Genomic DNA, 21267 nt, shown 5'->3' with positions numbered 1-21267 from the left:
CGACGAACATTTATCATGATCACATAAAAGGAAAGAATGTCGACAAGAGGCATAGAAAAAGAAAGGAAATGACACCCCGTCTCAACCTGCCGACATTTTTTCTTGTGTCGGGCAAGTTAAATAATCGAGAGAAAACATCTACCCTTCATATGTTTTCAGCCAAATAATTGAAATTTAATTCGATTAGGGCACATTGTTTTAATTATTTTTTTAAAATATATTTAAAAATTGAAAGTCTACTAGAGCTCACACGTGTGTTTAACAATTATGGATTCATGGGGAATCGGGTCTGGTCCGAACCGAGCCTTGGGTTCGACCATGCTACCGAACCAAGAACCGAGCCTTGTGTCAAAAGTCGATGAGAACAAGGGCATTATTGGAAATTAACGCACAAGCCCGCTATATAAGAGTGGACCGGAAGGGGACGTCGGATCCCACTATCGACTTATATGCCCTTCGGCCATCGGTGCGACCTTCTTGAAGGAGCAAATCGTCCACCCGGGCGCGCACCGAATCCCTCATCCGAAGAGAGCTGTCGCTTCTCCCCATCCGTCTCCACAATCCCAATCTATCGGCTTCCCTGCGCTCGCGATGCTTCCGTTTTCTCCCACCATCTCGGCGGAGATCGCGTCTTTGCTTCACTCCCTCACTAGCTCCAACTATCAATCGGTTCTCCACGATCTATGCCAGGCACGAGATCTCTCAGGCGTTTCGTTTCTCTTTTTATCTTCGGGTTCTTGGAGTTCTTTTTCTTCGTGTGGTTGTGGGTACCGTATGCCTTTTGGGTTTTGTTGGTTACTGCCGTTTGCGGGCCACGGTCCGCGGTATTAGTTCCTCCTTTGGCCATCTGTTGGCATGCACGGGATAACGAATGATCGAAATCGTTAGTTATGTTTGTTTACTGCTGATATTTCGGTTCTGCCATGTTGATTATCATGGGCGGGATTGCGGATGTTGTGATTAATTTATGAGTACGGTGCGTGGGTGGGTTTTCTTAGATTTTTTATAACACACAGGTAAAAATTGCTGCACTGGTTTGAAAATTACGTGTTTGTGGTGTATTAGGCGACCTTTTTGTTGCAGGCCATTGAATAGAAAGGTTAGGATAGAGGTGATTGGTTGGTGGAGAGAGATGCATGCGGGGATATGCTTACAATTTATGAAACTATGCACGTTGCACTGCCCATGAGTTTTCAGTGCTATGGCGCCAGAGTCAGCTCGATCAAAGCAGTTGCTGCTGGAATCAGTTAACATGAGCCAAGAAACAGGGCCTCTGTGGCGTTTTGTTAGGAAGTAACTGCGTGGCTGCAACTTAAGTATGTGATAAGGACTGATATTCTCATGTCTACTAGAGAGGAAAAGAGAGTGGATGTTGCAGAAATGCTCACCGCTAAGAGGAATGTTGCAAAGAAAGGTGAACTCGTAGGTGTATATCGACATAGGAAGGGACAAGTAAGAAAGAAAAGAAGGTTTATGGCTAGGAAAGCCGACATCATGCAAGTAGGGTAAATTCAGAAAAGAAGATGATTGTCGGTAGGCTGCAAGCATGCAGTTCGAGGCAACGTGGGGAAAGTTAATTATTAACTACACAGGAATGAATCCGGGAGAAAACATGGGAATCTGTGAGTGAAGCCCATGTGGCTGAACAATAACCGATAGCATTCATTATGAATTTATGATGCAATCACATGCTTTTGATTGTAATCTTCTACTGTTTTCCAACTTTCTCCTGCAAATTACAGCACAGAGAATAAGTATGTTGTCTCACCTATGTCTTTGTTACTAAAGAGTCATTCTTCTAGTTGGTTTTGAAACTTATGATCAGCTATAGCTGACAGCTGCTTCCTTTTGCATGCATTTCATCACATAAATCAGTATTGATATGCACTTATGTATCATGTTGAGTGAACTGACATCAACCCAAAAGCAGCAAAGAGGTCATTCACCTGATGTACATGTATTGGTATAATTGGTCAGTCATTATATAGGAACTTATGAGTTATGAACCAACAGCAGGTGGCGTATTGCCTGCAGGTCTTTCAAATGATCAAGATTGTACGAAACAATGCATCAATGAATCTGGCTAAAATTTCTGGGGCATTTGCTTGTATAAATTGGACATTTATTTAATATAGTATGACTATGAAGTATAAACTAATATTGTTTGCTTGGTCATTTTGCATTTTTTAAAGTTATTCAGGTAGAACAAATTTAAAGTACTTTCAGTGGCTTGTCTTCCATTACAGACTGTGGAGGATATCCGTTTAGGGCAATGTAGTTCATTTGACTTTGGATTGCCTAGTGGCACCCCTTGGTTTGTTGAGCATACCTTGTTTGGGAGATCTCCTGGTTTGTCTTAGATGGAGGGGGAACACCAGTAGTTCATCTTGCTCATATGAAAGGGATAAAAATTGATATGTGAAGATGATGGCTTCTTACAGCTTGACGTGGCATGTGGAGAGAATAAAACACTAAACAGTGGCTGTAGTTCTGATGCATCCAGTCATTGACTTCTTAGTAGTTAAAATCTCAACTAGTTAGTTGACTAGTCTGGCCAGTGGATTGTTGATCAGCCTGTTGTCTAACTAACAAAATATCGTCGTCCAGTTCCTATAAAACCTAATGAAGGGTATGACTAAGTGGAGCGAAAAGGGTTTTCCATGAGATGGGAAATGAGAACTCTTAGTCCCACATGAAGTTTGTGAATAAATAATTGTTTGACAATGAACAAGGATTTTATTTTTTTCTATTAAACAAGGTCTGCTTAACTCAGCGACTAGTTGGACTGATTAGTCACGTTAGTGAACTTGTGTTTGACTTCCATTTCTGATGACTTAGTTTAGCTTGAACAATCAGACATGAAATGAAGCCTTCTCTTTGGTTTATAAAGTTGTTTGTTGACACCATTGACTTCCTTCATGCTCCTTGGGAAAGTGTGTTTCTTGTAATCATCTAGCACCTGAGTAAGCTTTTAGCTTCTCAAGATGCAATCAATAGAATAGAGTGTCTTTGGCAGAAACACGAGTGTTAGTAATCAAGACTCCAGGGGAGCCTAGTCAGTACAAACAAGAAAGTGGGATAGCAATGGTGATAGTGAAGTGGCACTGTTGGTACACGCGTGCGAGAGAGAGAGAGAGAGAGACTTGAATGATTTTACCTTTAGAAAAATCACAGACGTGTGCTGGCTCCTAGTTGAGCCAGTCTAGGCACCAAATTAGGTGGCCCTGCCTAGGTGGGTTCCCTAGTCAACCAACTTGGGGCCCACTGCCACACCTCTGACTCTTAACAGCGTGAGGAATGTGTCCAATGGCAGGAGCAATCAAAGCATGAGAATCGCGCACCTCGTGTTGTAACTGATTTCACGTGCAACTCCTCAATTCAAAGTATAAACTTGAAACTCTAGAGGCATCAACTACCTTGTAGTTTATAACTGATATTTCATGTGTAAATCACATTTTCAGAACATTAAAAAATGCATGATCTTAGGTTGCCTATAGAAGGTGAGGAAGCAATCAGAAACTTTACTGTACTGCATGGGTTGGTAATGAACATTTACTTGGTGTGAGCTGGAAGATGGAGGCTGTCTGACTTTTTGAAACTAAGGCAAGTAATTTGAGTTGAACATCTATTAGTACCATAGTGTTTTGAAGAAAAATATCAATTAAGAAGCCTGAACAGGTGGACTAGAAAAATGTTCTGGCATCTTTTCTAACCCAGTTGAATAGATGGGGGACCATCATTCTATGCATACCCAACATCCATAGTCTACCATTTGAGATTCTTGCTACATAGGTAAAAGTAAAATGCTGGTAATTAGCCATATCACTATTAAATTGAATTTTTGGCTTATTCATTATTTGCACAAGTCTTCTAAGAATGATGACAGTTACTTGGTAATTTCCTATGTTGACTGTGTATGCCTGTCATACTCCATCAGACCTATATGCTTTGGGAAGAAGAATTGCACTCTGCAAGTTTTAATTGCCTTTCTGGTTTGGTACATGAATGCATCCTCTTTCTAGTCAACAATTTTTGGTAAATGTAGACTTGTGTAGCTTGATTGTCCTTTTTGTGCTCTTTTCTATCTTTATTAATTTATTTTTTTGGGGATGCAGTTTGTTGAATATGGAATTGATGGCTGCATTTTGCTTCTTCAAATCTGCTTGGATCAAGTCAAGTTTCATGATGGAGATCTGCAGAGCATGCAACTGAAATCAGAACTCCTTTCTGTTATATTTAGATATTTGTTGGAGAGGCCAAATTTCAGTACTGTCTTTTGTCAATCGTTAAGAACTCAAGTTAGTGAGATTTACCTTGAAGATCTATCTAAGGCACTGCACCTCTCGATCCCTGAGAAGATTGGCATTGGTCTGGCTTTGTCAGATTCTGATGATATGGATGTTAGATTGAAAGGCAAGTACAATTTGAGGTGCATTTAATATGCATTGTTTCTGCATAGGGAAGTTTGTGAGCAATAAGTTTGTCTTTTTCCAGGTCAAAACTTCTGCATGGTCCAGATCAAGGAACTGTCTGCTAGTCCTGGTCATATAGAATCTGATGACCTAATTCAGAACATTATTATGTTTCTTCATCGGTGTGAGGGGCTCTCAAAGCATGTTGATGCTTTTATAGCAATGCTATCTCTAGTGCAGATGAAAGAGAAAACTCCTTTTATATTGTCCCCAATGTTTTCTGATCCTTTAAGTGAATCGGGTGGTATGAGGTATGTCAAAATTGGCAGTATGGTAGGTTTGCATATTCTGCTATTTGCCTGTTAATGAATGTAGTAATTATTTGTTGCAGGAGTTTGGACATCTCCTGTGAGTCTAGTGAACATGACTTCAACACTTTGTTAGCTGAGATACAGAAAGAGATAAGCATGGATGATATTATAAGAGAACTGGGTTATGGATGTACTCTTAGTGGTTCCCATTGCAAAGAGATACTTTCACTATATTTACCATTAAATGAGGTTTCCGTTGCGAGGATAATTAGCACCATTGTGCGTACACATACAGGCCTTGAGGATAGTCAGACTGCTTATGCAACTTTCTGCTCTGCTCTTTGCAACAGTTCAGTTGCTGATTCTTCATGGATGAATTCCTGGAATATTGACGTTCTTCTAGATTCTATTAAGCAGATTGTGAGTTCTTCAAACTTGCCCTGATTTTTTTTTTCTCTGAAGTGGATTTCCTTTTTTAACAGATTTGGCTTAATGGTAGAAGCTATACAACTGTGCTGAATCATGTTGTGCTTTCTTTTTTCTTAACATGGCAACTTTCAGGCACCTGAAACAAATTGGAAAGTTGTGATGGAATACCTGGATCACGAGGGATTCTATTTGCCAGATGAAAAGGCTTTCTTGCTTCTCATGTCCATATACAGAAATGCATGCCAGGTACATGTATATGGTGATAATTAGTTGCTTAGAAGCCTTTGGCAAAATGCTCTTTCAGTCTCAATTTCCTTGTTCTTCTCTCAGGATCCTTTTCCACTGTCTGCCGTAACTGGTGTTACTTGGAAAAATGCTGAAGGGCAGCTGTCATTTCTGAAATATGCTATACCTGCGTCACCTGAAGTATTCACGTTTTCTCATGCTGCAAGACAATTGGTATATCACTTGTAAAAATGCCACATTTACTAGTACTAGTGTCATTCTAGACTATAGATGTATGACAATTTGTTAGATATTTGATGGGTACTGATATTTGTTTGTTTTTTATTTTTGCAGTCTTACATGGAGTTGCCCCAAGGAAATAGGATTCAACAAATTTTCCCAAACATGTCATGGATGTGTCTTGATTTGCTACAGGTGTTGTGTGAACTGGCAGAGAAGGGGCATGCTGGTACTGTGCGTGCTTTGCTTGAGCACCCTCTGAAACATTGCCCTGAGCTTTTGCTTCTTGGAGTTGCTCAGATAAAGGTATTCCTCCTAGCAACACAACTATTCAGTCTCATATGGTTGGATTCAGTTAACACTTCTTTACCTAATTACAGACTGCATTCAACCTCATCCAATTTGAGCTATCTTCGACCATCTTTCCTATGCTTCTTGCAAATGATCCAAAAAGTAGTGGCCTTCATCAGCTTTGGCTGGTTAACCGTGATCTAGTTCTGCGGGGCTTCATAGATATTCATGATGCTGATCCAGACAGTGCTTTGCGGATCTTGGAGATTTGTCATGATTTGAAGGTAAAAAGAAATTTTCACTTGGTTGAGGTGCTCATTTTTGTGCATGTACGAGTTTCTTATGCCTTTCTTATTTTTACTATCCTTTGAGGGTGTTCGTTTACCCCACACATTTAGATCCGAGAATATGAGGTGAGAGTTGTCAGACCAACCCAACCTCCCAATCTGACCTCAGCTTTAAGGTTTTAGCCACATACTGAGTATCTTGAATCCTCATTTTTATGACAATGGTGAAATCCAGTGCTCCCCACATGAAGGAGATTTCAGATCAGCCTCGTATCCAGAGATCTGAGGCTATCAAACACAGCTTTTGTGGCTGTCGTGCTCTTGTGATAATAATGTCATGCTCCTTGGGGGTAGATGTCAGGACCTTTCCGTAGTTGTTTCATCTCCTACAAATGAACAAGTGTTACCTCTCGCCTGTTGATTTTGATGAATTTACATCCTTCTTGCTTTCTGAGTCAATGCCTTGGCTTTGGTATTATCCTATTTTTTTTGTTCATTGATGTTATATATGTCTTATCTGCCTTAATTTTGTTGCAGATTCTACACCCTGTTTTGGATATGAGTCCATTCTCATTCGGTATTAAATTAGCTGCTCTTGCATCTAAAAAGGAATATCTGGATCTCGAAAAATGGCTGAATGAAAATCTTAACATCTATAAGGACACATTCTTTGAGGTATACTCTATACATAAACAAAGTTACAAAAGGTTTTTAATGGATCAAAATTAAACTTTTTAATATTCTACTATTTCTCTTAGGCTTGTCTGAAGTTCTTGAAAGAAAAAATGCTTTTTGATGCTACAAACGATGCACCAGCTAATCCTTTTCAGCATTCTGGGGGTGGTTCAAGTGTTTCTCCAGAGACAGCTTCTGTGTTTTTCAAGGTCAGTGTTTTCTTGGGTGTTTTGGCAGTTTTTTTCTCATGTTATCATGCTGATGTTAATGATCTTGTATTTTGTTGTCCATAACAGGTTCTTCAAGCTCACTCTGGGCATCTTGTCTCTCGCCAACTTCCCGATGAAATGAAAAGATTGCATGCAGCAACTGTTCATGCAAACCCACGTGGTGGAGCTGCAGATTCATCATCACCAGAAGGGTATCCAGACGATATCGAGGCAGAAGCAAACTCTTACTTCCATCAATTGTTTTCAGAACAGTTGTTAATGGATGCAATGATTCAAATGCTTGCTCGTTTTAGCAGATCATCTGATTGTAGGTCTGTGTACACAAATGTTGAGGTTCTTAAGATTTTCTGCCTCAGTTTACTTTGGCAAGGATTTGGCTGGCAACTCTAGTTTCTTTTGCTCAATGGCTGAAATTTCCTGTCTTTCATTTTTTGCCACATGTATGCATCTGGTTTGTTTTCGTGTTAAACAAAGGCCTTACTGAGGCTTACGGATAATGTGAATATGAATTTTAGTTTTTTTGCTATGCCATAATTCTGTTCAATATGCTTAACTTTTCCACATGCTTAAAATGAATTTCATCACTGAGAAAGTGGCATACTTGTTTCTGTGGCTTGCTTGTTGTATGCATTTTCTTTTCTAGTCATTGCAGAACCATGTTATTGAGATTTCTTGATTAGATGGAGAAGTGGAATTTTGAGCTACTCCATGGTTTGAACACATTGTTATTCAAGTGTTGATGAGATTTTTTTTTTTGGTGTGGATTTGCAGAGAGCTCGCAATATTTGATTGTATGATCCATAATTTGTTTGATGAGTACAAGTTCTTCCAGAAATATCCAGAGAAACAGCTGAAAATAACTGCAGTTCTTTTTGGTGAGGGTTTCTTGTTTCCTCATGAATGAAAATTTATGGCATCTACAGACAATTGAGCTGTGTCTTCCCTTGCTATTATTGTTGTTTATTGTCAAACCTCCATTAGGGTTGGTTCCTGGCTGTCATGACAAATTAAATAATTGCCTTTCTTTTGACCTCTATTTAGATTGGTAGAACATTCACTGCAAGAACATATGAACTTAGGTGTGCTTCCTGTTGAAGTGTCTTGACTTTGAGTATAGTAACCATTTTGTTTCTGGGCTTATACTAAGGGGTCTAATGAATCTGGAAAAACTTGTTTTATCTTATGAAATCTTGTTACGTTGCTGGTTTCCTATTAGTATGCTATAGAAATGAATTTAATGATTGAAGCATTATTCGTAGTCCAGGCTATGTCTGGTTACTGTGTTCCCTATGTTGGCTACTTATGTGTTAGTATCACTAGTATCTCATGTAGGGAAGAGACTACTGTCAGTCTAAATAATGATAAAGTCCATCATGTTTTTCCCCATCTTCTAATATGTAGTTGTAGCTGTAGCCCACACATGTTTATGTGATGCATTTGGATGCAGGTTCTCTCATAAAACATCAGCTTGTATCCCATCTGACTCTTGGTGTTGCTCTACGGGTTGTCCTTGATTCTTTGCGCAAGTCAGTTGATTCAAAGGTGTGACTTCTTTTTTCTTTCTTTTTTATCTTTCCTTTCAATAACTTGTCTTGAGATATTTCTTTGAACTTGTTGCTTCAGATGTTCTTGTTTGGTTCCAAAGCATTGGAGCAGTTCATGGACCGGTTGGAGGAGTGGCCACAATACTGCAATCATATTTTACAGATATCTCATTTACGTGCTACTCACCCTGAGCTAGTGTCATATATTGAAAGGATTCTAGCTCGTATCTCATCAAGCCAGTCTGAATCAATTGGAGGGAATAGTGCTTCTTCAGATCAACCACAAAATAATATTTCTCTAGAAGCCACTGAAACTGCAGATGTAAGAATATTTAGTTCAGCATTTTCATTTTCCCTTTATTTTTCATATTTGAGTTTTGAAGCTACTTGTTTGATTTTTCTGAATCTTCTCTAGGTTTATGGTAAAATCTTGTTGGATTGTGTACAGTATAAGTGTTACACTGTAGAGTTTTTGTTGCATCATTGAAACTATTTTCAATATTTGGCTCTATGCAGTTTGGAAGCGAATTTTATGAGAAGGTAAAAATGTTGCTGTTATCGGTAGTGTCTCACTCATCATCTCTCTTTTCTTTAAGTTTTGGTTTCTCTTCTTTTGCTCGATTTTCTTGAAATGAAAAAAAATATTTGTGACAAATTGAGTTTGTTCTCCATGACAATACAACTCAATTGTCAATAATCCTTTTTTCAGCCCTTTTCTGCTTCGTTGAAATGGGGAGCTTGTGGTACATCAAGTCTATGGTGTACAATGGGGAATAAAAGTAATTTACTGAAGACTGGACCTATTCATTCATTCCACCGTTTCTTTTGAGATCAAAGCAAAGCGTTCTGATGAAAATTTTGCAATATTATGGGTGACACTTGAAAAATGATGTTGACTGCCCATCCTCTCTCTCTCTCTGGTGTAGATTTCTGATGGGTTATAACTGCATCTGGTCGCAAAAATTATGTCTACTTGTTAATATTTGGATGCACAGACTGTTCTTTTTGGTAGTAAATATTTATGGTGGCATCTTGATTTTTATCCATTTCATCTACCCCATGTCCCAAAAAAATTATTCTTATATTATTTAACATGGTTTATTGCTTTACGTTATTTTCATTTGATAAAGTTGCACCGTGATGTTTTTATCCACTCTTTAATTGCCCTCCTTTTTATGAAGTGTGAGGCTTACCTAGGGATTAAGATAATGAATAAGTTAATAACCATTCTGAACAGACCTTTATGGTCCACTCCAGATCAGTGGACTTACCTACACCATCCGATTAAGCATGTTTCAAACTGGTTATCTGCAGCTTTTGGCAGTTCATGTTATATCATGCTTGAGGCCATGACACACTCGCTGTGTGTGTATGGCCATGTTGGTAAATCTTTGGTGTTGTGAATGAAATCTCATACTTCCATTGTTCATCATCTTGGCAGATGAATGTTTCCAGTACTGTCCAGTCTTTGCCACAAGTTTCCTCTCAACAACCGCTGCAACAGAGACATCCAAGTTATTTGGAGGATCGCCATAAGGCTTCCAATGCTCCAGTTAGCCTTGTTAAACCTCTTTTGTCTTCTTCAGTGCAGTCACCCTCGATTCCTAATAATGTTGACCTAGTTAATGTTCAAAAGGTATGCATCTTTGCACTTTAATTATTGATCATATTTTTCACTTTATAAAGACATTCAGTTTTCCTTTTTCAGTTGATTAGTTTATAGGATGAGTGATTTTTTGTTTGTGCCTCTGTAGTCAACTGCATCTCAGTCATCTCAAAGTGTGCCATCTCTTTCACCTTCTACCGCACCCACTTCCATGTTGACATCCCCTGGACTTCTTCGCTCTTCAAGAGGGTTGACACCTGCAGGTAATATTTCATGATAACAGCACTATTCAACTCACAAGTTAAGGAGCTATATGACGCCGTATGCTAGCACTTTTCTCATGGGAATGATCATGTGCATGCAGGTGTACATGCTTTCTCTCCAAAGTGGGTTGCGTATGCTAAAAGTTTGTTTATCTTTTCTAGGTGTGCTTAGACAGACAACTTATAATACTGGTTTTGGGGCTGCTTTGAATATTGAAACACTTGTTGCTGCTGCTGAGAGGCGGGAAACTCCAATAGAGGTGTCCTATTTAATTCTCTTCATTTCTATCCTTCAATATCTTCTTGCTTTATCTAGTTCTGCTGGTTGGCTTGCTTCAATTTCTTTGTTGCTTGATCTGTAGGCACCTCCTTCAGAAGTTCAGGACAAGATATTTTTCATGATTAATAACATTTCAGCAGCTAATGTGGAAATCAAAGCAAAGGAGTTCATTGAGATTCTAAAAGAGCAATATTATCCCTGGTTTGCTCAGTATATGGTGATGAAAAGGTGATGAAAAATATTAAAGGCAACTAACAATTTTGGTCTTTTGTCTAATAAATTTTGCTTTGCTTTTCTCCCTCCCTGTCCCTTGCGATTTTCTTTTTGCATTATTTTCTTTTGCTCTTTTTAGTGTATGTTCCGGATCCTTTACTAAAAACTATGATGCTTTATTGTTGGCAGAGCAAGCATTGAGCCAAATTTTCACGATCTGTATCTGAAGTTCTTGGACAAGGTGAATTCGAAATCATTAAACAAGGAAATTGTCAAAGCTACTTACGAGAATTGCAAGGTTACTTTGATGCCCTTAGTGAACTTTTCCTTTGTTATTCTTCTGTCTTTCTGACATTTGTCTCGTCAACTGATTGCAAACATGGATCCTTACTCTCTTCCAAATTCTTTTATTGTGTGCCTTTCTATTAGGTTCTTCTCAGATCAGAACTCATAAAATCAAGTTCAGAGGAGAGATCATTGCTCAAAAACCTTGGTAGCTGGCTTGGAAAATTTACAATTGGTAGGAATCAAGCATTGAGGGCTAGAGAAATAGATCCAAAGCAGCTAATAATTGAGGTATATGACTTCTATTTCCTGCTGCTAGGAGTTTCAAGTTTCTCCTGGATGATGTGAATCATGCTATGCTGAAAAGGATTTCTGTGAGAATCCTTCTCGCCATACCGTTTGACTCATCCTGCATGGGTCTTTTCACTTTTTATGGTATGACTTTGGTAGCAAACCGAGGAATTTGGATGTTTAGTCTAGATTGTTTTCCCCAATATTTATCTTGCTAGTTATGTTGCTCTTCTTGTTTGTTAATGGTTATGGCTGCTGCCATCCTATGCCTTCTTAAAGGTGATTTACGTTCATCTAAAACTATACCTTATGGCTCTCTGCTAATTTTCTTTTTCAGTTGTCAACTCTGATTTCTTAGCTGCAGCTTTATTCATATCTATGCAGTCATTCCTGCAGGGATGGACATATCTGGCCCATTTTTCTTATATTCAATAGCAATTCCTATTGTTTCCTAACTGAATGGAACTTTTAAGTAAAAGTTTCTAGAAACGAACCTGATTATCAAAATAATCAGAGTAATGGTAACTGAATGTGCAAGTTTATATCTTAGTAAATTAATCTATGAATCGTTTTCAAATGATACACCTAAATGAACTTATGAATTTATTCCAGGTGTATGTTTTTGTCATTTTCTGATCAAGCTGTTACTTGGTTTTTTAAAGCTCGTGTCCACTGTTCACCTGATATGACGTTCATTGTGTGGTTTCTATTCCTTTCTGAAAGTTTTTATGGTGTAACTAATACTTGGTTCAAAGGCAACATGGTTTTAGTGTAAGCGACTTTGGGATTGAAACATTAAATATGCCATGTTGGTGTTATGATTTTTATTCTCTCCAAGGTTGTGCTTGTATATATTTGATGAGATGTTATCATATATTTTCAATTTCATTCTCGCCAAAGTTGAGGTCTGACAAGTTTGCAAGTTCTGGATTGTTAGACCTCAAGCTGCATGGCTGATGGTTGTCTGTCAGGAAGTAGTTCATCTTTGGATTTTCTTCTCCAGGAGATCATAGTTCTGGTGATCCTTGTGCCGTTACTGTGGCTAGAAAGAAGAAAAATCTTCGAGGTAGCTTTTGTGCAAGTGAAGTAGTGCTGATTTCTAATTGATATCTATGTTTCCTCTTGTCAGGCATATGAAAAAGGGTTGATGATTGCAGTGATTCCATTTACTTCAAAGGTATCTGCTTGTTGCTGTTTCTTGATTGACATGATAACTTTTTTTGGCTTGGAATAATTCCTGTTTTGTTGCAGATCTTGGAACCTTGTCAATCCAGCCTGGCTTATCAGCCTCCCAATCCGTGGACAATGGGCATTCTTGGTTTGCTAGCAGAAATTTATGCTCTTCCAAATCTGAAAATGAATTTGAAGTTCGACATAGAAGTATGGTTTCTTTCTGTTGGACATGCTTCATTGACCCATTTGCATAAACTGTTGTTTTTGTTAGAATTCTTTCACAGAAATATGATGATTTTTGCCTACGTGCAGGTGTTATTTAAGAACTTAGGTGTGGAAATGAAAGATGCTAAATCTACCTCTCTTCTTAAAAATCGTGTCCGAGAAGTGGAAGGAAATCCTGATTTTTCAAATAAAGATCTTGGTGCATCTCAGCAGCAGGTTGTTGCTGATCTTAGTACTGGGATAATCCCTCCACTGGGTCAAGTCGATCTGCAGCCTGAAGTGGTCATTCCACCACATCCTAGCAGCCATTCAAGTGTACGAATTTTGATTTTGATCTGTATCTGTAGAGGACATGCATGTCCAATTCATTGAGCAAATACTTGGTCTTGGCAGTATGCTGGTTCACTTCACCTTTCATCAAGCACGTTGGGGGAGGATGAGAAAATTGGGAACCTAGGATTGACTGAACGCATACCTTCTGCTCAGGGAATATCACAGGTTGCTCCTACGCAGGCACCTTTTTCTGTCAATCAAGTAATGATCCATTCCTCTACTCTAATGGTGCATTGTTGTGTGATAAACAGATAACATTTATAGATCATTGTGACTTATGGTCTTATGAATTATTGTTAGCAGCTTTCGATGCCGATCCCTAATCTTGGAACTCATGTGATTATCAATCCGAAGCTCAATCCAATAAGTCAGCAACTGCAGCTTCCAAGGTTTAGAGTTGTTTTTATGCAATTTACATGTCATTGATGCTTGCGGACTGCCAGTCAGCTTTTGTTTCAGATAAAACATGACTGCCTGATTATGTGTTTTTTTCACAATATCACAGAATAGTGCCATTATCCATGGAAAGGGCTATGAGGGAGATAATATCCCCTGTTGTTGAGCGTAGCGTCAACATAGCATGCATGACAACAAAAGAACTTGTTTCAAAGGTATGTTATGAAACTTCTTCCTTTTCAGGCAAGGTCAGTAATGTGGTTGGAATGATTGAGTTTCTTGAGAAAATGCTTGAAAAACAGTTCACTATGTTTTCCCTGTTTTTATGTGAGTTAGTGCATCTTCAATATGTTTTTAGTTAGAATATCACTTCAATGTTATTATGGGAAAACCTTAGAGAATGATAATTTTATCATTTTATCTTATAAAGCTTTAATTTGGGAAATGCAAGAGGCATTATTTTCAAGGTCTCTTATGACTGTCAGCCTTTTATGTCTTCAGCTTGGGTATTACGAGTGGGGATGAAATCATGGGATACTCTTTTACAATCAGGCAATTGAATTATCCTTACTTCTTACCTTTTTGGGCTTAAAATGAAAAGGCCCAGCCTGTTTTATATGATAAAAGCCACCATTTTATTGTTATAATACAAGTGATCAAGTACTAAGGGTCTCTCTTTCGTGTGCACAGGCACAAACACACACACACGCACGCACACTCACACACATGCACACGCACACACACACACACACAAAGAGTCAGACACAGTCACACATTTCATAGTTTGGATTTTGGCATTCAATAGAAGTTTACAAATGAATGAGATTGATTGCAAGATTTTCCCTTGCTGAAAATTTCTGGAAACTGAATTTTTGCTTTAACCAGTGGATGGATTCTGTGTCTTATTTATGTAATTTTTGACATTTGTGTTGTAGGATTATGCCATGGAATCAGATGAGAGCCGTACACACAACGCTGCAAACTTGATGGTTGCAAGTCTAGCAGGAAGTTTAGCTCATGTGACATGCAAGGTTAGCTATTGCATTTATGACCACATATTCCTTTTGATCCTTATTGATGGATGTGTGTCCCAAAAGAAAATGCTTGAGCGACTACTGTTTCTCCAGTTACTCCCAATTTAAAGTTTCATAGTCACGATAACCTTTTGTGGTTCATTGCAGGAACCCCTCCGGCTTGCCATTTCAAATCAGCTGAGGAATTATCTTCCATCTGTAAATATGTCAAATCTTGCAAGTGACGTTCTCGAACAAGTTGTGCAGATTGTAACAAATGACAATCTTGATTTAGGATGTGCATTAATTGAGCAAGTTGCGACGGATAAGGTGGGTGTTTGGTTTTATTCCTTTTCAGATAAGTATCTTACAATGATGCTAAATGTTGATTCCGTAGCTCCCTTAACCACACATATTTTCTTGGCCTAGTTGAATTTTGAAGTGAGAAGAAGATCAGGGAAGTGAGTGCTCTTATGTGACAATTGAGTCTTCTCGTGCTACTTTTTTGTGGTGATGTTGTTTGTTGGCCTTCTATATATGTTGTTTTTGTTTTTGCCAAATGTGTTTTTTGTGCAGTACTTCATTGTTCTAAGATGCATGAAATCTGGTTTTGTGTTTAACAGTTTGATGATTACTTGCACACACCATTCATTTTCTCCTTATTCTCTTATCTGCTTCTAAACGAACGCTAAGATCTTCTACAAAAATTACCATTTTCTATAATTGCTGGCTACTTCTCATACAGATTTTTGATGTCTATTTTAAGCTTCCAGCAGGTATGTATGCGCCCACTAAAGCATTTTACATAGCTTCTTGTGCGAAAGTTCTGCTGTCTCTAGCCAAAACAATGGATTGTATGTTGTGATGTGCAAATGGCTTTGGTTATTTATAGGTGCATCTGGACTTCACATATGTAAAGTGTTATTTTTCCCCAAAAAAAGCATGTTTAGTTAGTTAATTTGTTGAATATTGTTACAAAGTGATTATGTCTTGCAACTTTGGTTGACATTGTTGAATTCGATGATTGCAAATCAAGTTTTCAGGGTCTGGCAAATTATCGCAGCCTTTGCATCTAGTACATTGAAGTCTTTCCAGTGTTTTCTGTCTCACTCTTTCTCATAGTGTTGAGTCCTAAAATTATGGAGCATTTGTATTACAAAGCTAGATAGCACTTCATATGTCTCATATTTTTTATGCAATTCTTTTTTTTTTTGAGGAATTAACTTTGATCAATTTTATAGGCTCTTCAAAGAATTGAAAACGAATTTGCTGAATTGCTGTCTCTGCGAAGGAAACAAAGGGAAAACCTTAATGCTGCCTTTTATGAGGCCAGTACCTATTCACAAGGAACTCTAGCTCGCCTTCCAGAAGCTCTTCGTCCAAAGCCTGGTCGCTTGTCTGCTGCACAACAAAGAGTATATGAGGTACATGTTTTTAAAGGTTCTTGTAATATGCAAAATAAAAAGGTGGGCCTTCAAGTGCACAAGACTACTGTTTTATCATGATTTTGTGGCTCAACTTGGTGAAAGTTTCAGTTTGATTGGAAAATTATGGGTAATATCAAATTTTAACTTTGTGCTGCTGTGAATGTGAAGTTGTGAACTAAATGTCAGGCCATGTATACTACACTTAGAATTTGTTTCTGCTGATAGTTGAAAGAGATGAAAACAATTTGAAGAAGCGAATCTTATAGGTTTTTGACTTTTATATCAGCAGACTTGATGCTGCCAGTGAGATGTTGAAATTATGTGGTTTTTGTTAGGCATGTACACGTCCATTTCTATGCCTTTTTATCTAGTCTGAATAGAAGATGCATGTTAATTGTTAAGGAATTACTTAAGTGTCTGCTTGGTGAGCAATATTATATATTTGATAGAATATTTATGACATAGGGAGACTTACCTTGAGAGCTTGGTGGTCTGATTCACATGTGGCTTAGAAAGAGTTGATGAGTTTGATAGGGGTTTGCTGGATTTGTTTAATTTATTGGGTATAGTGATTTTTATATTTTAATGCCACTAAAAATGGCATTGGCCATGTTGTTATTCGCATATATCTTTGTCATATAAGGAAAATTCGTACGCTTAAATCTATGTAGTGGTTAATCTGAATCACTTCTTTTTTTCTAAATCAATTTCTTTTGAATAATTTTACATCATTATTTGTGCAGGATTTTGCTAGGTTCCCATGGCAAAACCAACCAAGCCAGAGTTCAAATGCTATATCTTCTGCACAACCTGCATCTTCTGGTGGCTTTGTTGGTTCTGGTTTGTCTCGTGCTTATGTATCCAGCTCAGTGCCGATTAACTCAAGCATTTATTCAACCACACAACTAGCTGCAGGATTTGGTTCTACTGTGCAGCCTTCAGACCATATCCCTGAGGAACTGGACACTGGGTTGGCATCTACTTTAAGATTTAGTTGCTTTGTGATTTACTTGTACGTGGCAGAGTTGTCTTTGCTAAGAATTGGTTTTTGTTTGTTTCAGAATTACTTGTAATCCTGGAACACCTGATGCAGCCACTCAGAGTATTACAGAAGCCAGTTCTTTTGCATCATCAGCATTGCCTGCTGTGCCCACTGAAGTGCACCCCGGAGAATCTGCTAATTCTGTAAAGGTCAGAACAAGGCTATTTTCTGTTCTCTTTGTTAATGTGCAATTATTTCAAATTGTTATCCTGACAGCAATTCTAATTGATGCAAGGACTCCGTGCCTTCATTACAGCCATCTCTTCCACAATCAGCCGCAGAGCGCCTGGGGGCCAGCATATCTGAGCCTTTGACTACAGGTGATGCATTAGACAAATACGAGGCGGTGGCCCAGAAGGTAGGTTCCCTTCCAATTGTCCAAAAGTTATGCCTATCAAATGTGTTGATACTGATAAAAAACCTTATGCATTCCAGCTTGAGAATTTGGTTGCCAAAGATGCAAGGGAGGCTGAAATTCAGGTACTGATGTTTAAACTGGATAGTGTAACTTCGAATGAACTTGTCACATATTGCTCACGAGGAATTTGAAGAAAAACTTTTCTTGCATTCTTTCTGCAAGTTGGAGTAAACGGGGGATAATATCACTCTCGCTTTCTCCCACTTTATCCCATGACTGGGGCTGTTAGTTTAAGCATATGCTATTCTGGCTGCATATGATTTAGGCATTGATATGGTGTTCCCTCTGTTCTTTTTTTCCGAATATGCAGGTTCCTATTGCTGAGGTTCCTGAAATCATTCTTAGATGTGTAAGCAAAGATGAGGCTGCCATGGCTATTGCACAAAAGGTAATTTTTGAAAAGTGATTTTGCAAGTTCCTCAATGTTAATGGCTGCAATTTTTTCTAATTATGGTTACCTGATTTGAAAATGCAGGTTTTCAAGAGCTTATATGAACACTCATCAAATAGTGTTCTTGTATCTTCTAATCTTGCTATCCTGGTTGCAATTAGAGATGTATGCAAACTTGTCGTCAAGGAATTGACCAGCTGGGTACGTGCCTACTTGTTGCATTCATTTTCAATGTCTAGGCCTTCCTTAAAATTTCTGTTTTATAGAACATGAATTTGTAATCGATCTTTTAAATTTTGTTTTTGCATTAAATGGAGTATTTTGGATATCTACTGATGTATACTGTAGATTCTCAGTGGTGTGGTCTTCAATAAATAATGCGGTCTATATGTTATGGTTGCTTCAATACCTACATAATACTTCAGCTTGACTTGCTATTGCGTTACACAGAAAGTGAAATGTAGCATCTAATTTCTATGCCAATCGTGTCACTATACCGTTCATGCTAGTAAAACCAGTACATGCATGTATCACGGTGTTAGTTAGTTCCTGAGAATCTGAGATTAAGAAAAAATTCCTTTACTGGTCTTTCTTAGACTTTAATCCATATATCATTTTATGTTCATGTCAAAAAATGTTGATTGCTTCCATTTGTTTGACATCCATTCAAGGTAGACTTGTTTGTTGAAGCCATGATTACTATGTAGCAAAGCTGCAAAAGCCTATGCCTATGCTCTTCGAATGCATGTTCAAAGTAGATGCTCACGTGGCAGCCTAAATGTGGAAGCTCCCTAGCTTGTTTTCTTCGGTTAGATGGAAAAAATGTGGGGCTTTTCTCTTTTGTGTGTGTGTGTGTGTGTATATATATATATATATATATACGATTTGTGGATTTCTCCATTCAGGTTTGGACAGAGAAATCCTCCGAATCAGGCTATGTGTTTAATCAACTTTAATAACACTTGGCCAATGTAATGGCATCAAGTGGTCATGATTGGATGAAACTCAAGAAGTCTGGAGGATATATATATATATTAAGATTTTAAACAATCAAAACAACACATTCATGGTTCAAAATTTATAGATTCAAACTTATAGTTTTGTCTAGGAAATCAAATAAACAATATATGAAGCTTGAAGCTAAGCATACACACTGCAAAATTTGTATGCTTTATATAATATCAAGGAATCAAGCTATGCATACACAGTAACACCATGGAGATGAATGGTAAGAAAGTATACTATACACAGGTTCAAGCTTTTTGTAGTTGTAACGTATAATATCAAGGAATCAAAACTTGATTTTATGTTAAGAACTTAGGATAATCTGATATAATGGTAAAAGATAATCTATTCTAACACAGAGTCATACAAATTTATTTTGATTTCAAGAAAAACAAAGAGACACACCATTCAGCCAACCTTCAACAAAGTGTTAACCATTCAGCCATTTAGTGGCATGAAAAACAATTAAAACATCACAGATTCACAAAGAAAAAAAAAACTGTAGCATACACAGTCCTACATGATTATACAACAAACATTAATTGACTGAATACAAGTTACAAACACATGCTCCTTTGTCAATGTGCAGTCGTGCTCACCGGATATGCCAGACTAGATTATGATTGTGCAATCCCACGGGCAACACACAGTTAGTCCCACATGATTGTGCAGTCGTGCTCATGTTGGCTGAGAAAGAAGAGAAGAGAAAAGGGAAAAATAAACTAACCTGAGAAGATACCGCTTCATCGGAGGTCACTGGAGGTCAGATGGCTGCTGGAGACCCACAGTGTGCTTCTCCAGGCTCTGACGCTTTGATTTTGTCAAGGGTTTGGACTTTGGAGAAACACATTGTTTATTCAAGATGCATTAAACAAAGCCCCAATTTTTGGATGGTCTTGCATGTGTGAGTCCAAAAATGGACTGAAACCACAATATCTACAAGGAACTATGTGAACCAAAATGGTCCATCAGTATGTGCTCGCAGCCGGCAGCTTGTGTTTTCTGTGACTGGTGTTGATGTCAAATATTCATGAACTTGGTTGTTTATGGAGATTGAATAATCAGTAGATTTTGGTGACTTCATCTGTATTTTGTTCCATATAAACCGTTCAAAGTATTGCTTTGTGCCTCACACAGAAACTTACTAATTAACCATGGATGATGGTCCATTATTACAAATAAAATTGTCTATTTTGTTGCTTTTTTTTGCCCAGATATTGAAGGGCAATGATCTACTTTTGGACTGATAAGCTGTTGGTTCTTTACTTTTCTTCAAAAATCAGGTTATATACTCTGATGAGGAACGTAAGTACAACAAGGATATCATTTTCGGCCTTATTAGGTCTGAACTGCTAAATCTTGCTGAGTACAATGTGCATCTGGCAAAACTGATTGATGGGGGAAAAAATAGTACGTATTACTAGAATCCTTTGTGGAGTGAAATGAATATGCTAGTCATATCGCTTATTGTTGCAAGTTCTCTGCAGAAGCTGCTACAGATTTTGCTATTGCGCTGGTCCAAAGTTTGGTGGCTCAGGAGCTTGGTGTTAGTGCATCAGAGTTCCAGTCCCTTCTTGATGCACTGGGGAAGGTAGTCTCTTCTTATTCTCATTTCTGCATCGCCTGGTGGTTCCAACTTATTTTATTTATTAAAAGATGGAAATGCTAATATACTTAATAAAGTTCATGTGCATCAAGCTATACTATCATGACATGCCTGAAATCCATTGTTTTTAGCTTGCATAAGTATTACCTTTTTTTGGTGCATAGCTTTCCATGAGAACTGGACTACCAGAGTCATTGCAGCAATTGGTCGAGATTGCAAGAAATCCTTCTAATGCAGCAAGCCAGCCTACAGTTGTGAGTGGCAGCGTAGATAAAGCTAAGTTCATTCGTGACAAAAAGGTAAAATGGTATCTGATTACTTATTGAATGATGGAAATGTTGACGGTGAGGGGGTATTCACAACTTTGTTATTCCTGTATGAGGCAGGTGCAGCCCTTGAGTCGTGCAGTTGCAAGCAGGGAAGGAACATACTCAACTACTACAGAATCTGTTGCTGCAGATTCTGCTGCTTTCCGGGAACAGGTTTGTCTTCTTTCATCAAGTTAGCTTGTATTTACTGCCTTGATGTTGCTTCTCAGTTCTCACATGTTCTCATATCCTTAATAATAGCAGTTACTGTTGATATCATGTACTGGTGGAAATCTACCATTGAGTTCTTATTCTTTCTACCTTAAGGTTTCAAGTAATTGTTACTCT

The 21267-nt window shown here is 38.1% G+C and overlaps 1 protein-coding gene across 4 annotated transcripts in view; it reads left to right on the top strand.

Annotated features, from left to right (window-relative positions):
• Window positions 1-445: 445 nt before the first annotated feature.
• Window positions 446-21267, top strand: part of LOC116253657 (uncharacterized) — a 27321-nt gene continuing 6499 nt past the window's right edge. For 2 of the 4 annotated variants that reach the window (XM_031628591.2, XM_031628589.2), the window contains exons 1-39: window positions 446-690; window positions 4116-4413; window positions 4495-4723; window positions 4804-5143; window positions 5285-5398; window positions 5483-5611; window positions 5732-5923; window positions 5998-6192; window positions 6733-6870; window positions 6954-7079; window positions 7167-7411; window positions 7872-7975; window positions 8548-8642; window positions 8724-8966; window positions 10086-10280; window positions 10399-10513; window positions 10676-10773; window positions 10876-11021; window positions 11196-11304; window positions 11436-11582; window positions 12712-12759; window positions 12834-12962; window positions 13068-13295; window positions 13374-13514; window positions 13617-13702; window positions 13819-13924; window positions 14645-14740; window positions 14891-15052; window positions 15964-16146; window positions 16893-17119; window positions 17211-17340; window positions 17427-17549; window positions 17627-17671; window positions 17920-17997; window positions 18085-18201; window positions 20289-20415; window positions 20493-20596; window positions 20776-20910; window positions 20998-21093. In XM_031628591.2, the coding sequence (XP_031484451.1) occupies window positions 592-690; window positions 4116-4413; window positions 4495-4723; window positions 4804-5143; window positions 5285-5398; window positions 5483-5611; window positions 5732-5923; window positions 5998-6192; window positions 6733-6870; window positions 6954-7079; window positions 7167-7411; window positions 7872-7975; window positions 8548-8642; window positions 8724-8966; window positions 10086-10280; window positions 10399-10513; window positions 10676-10773; window positions 10876-11021; window positions 11196-11304; window positions 11436-11582; window positions 12712-12759; window positions 12834-12962; window positions 13068-13295; window positions 13374-13514; window positions 13617-13702; window positions 13819-13924; window positions 14645-14740; window positions 14891-15052; window positions 15964-16146; window positions 16893-17119; window positions 17211-17340; window positions 17427-17549; window positions 17627-17671; window positions 17920-17997; window positions 18085-18201; window positions 20289-20415; window positions 20493-20596; window positions 20776-20910; window positions 20998-21093 (5718 nt within the window). In that variant the 5' untranslated portion in view covers window positions 446-591. Of the gene's footprint in view, window positions 691-4115; window positions 4414-4494; window positions 4724-4803; window positions 5144-5284; window positions 5399-5482; window positions 5612-5731; window positions 5924-5997; window positions 6193-6732; window positions 6871-6953; window positions 7080-7166; window positions 7412-7871; window positions 7976-8547; window positions 8643-8723; window positions 8967-10085; window positions 10281-10398; window positions 10514-10675; window positions 10774-10875; window positions 11022-11195; window positions 11305-11435; window positions 11583-12711; window positions 12760-12833; window positions 12963-13067; window positions 13296-13373; window positions 13515-13613; window positions 13703-13818; window positions 13925-14644; window positions 14741-14890; window positions 15053-15963; window positions 16147-16892; window positions 17120-17210; window positions 17341-17426; window positions 17550-17626; window positions 17672-17919; window positions 17998-18084; window positions 18202-20288; window positions 20416-20492; window positions 20597-20775; window positions 20911-20997; window positions 21094-21267 lie in introns of all 4 variants that reach the window. The other 2 variants (XM_031628592.2, XM_031628588.2) reach the window with 1 other exon arrangement.

This window comes from Nymphaea colorata, chromosome 4 (assembly GCF_008831285.2).
Source record: "Nymphaea colorata isolate Beijing-Zhang1983 chromosome 4, ASM883128v2, whole genome shotgun sequence".
In the NCBI taxonomy this organism is placed as follows: Eukaryota; Viridiplantae; Streptophyta; class Magnoliopsida; order Nymphaeales; family Nymphaeaceae; genus Nymphaea; species Nymphaea colorata.
The sequence above is the reverse complement of the archived record's forward strand: the minus strand, read 5'-3'. Positions and strand labels throughout refer to the sequence as shown.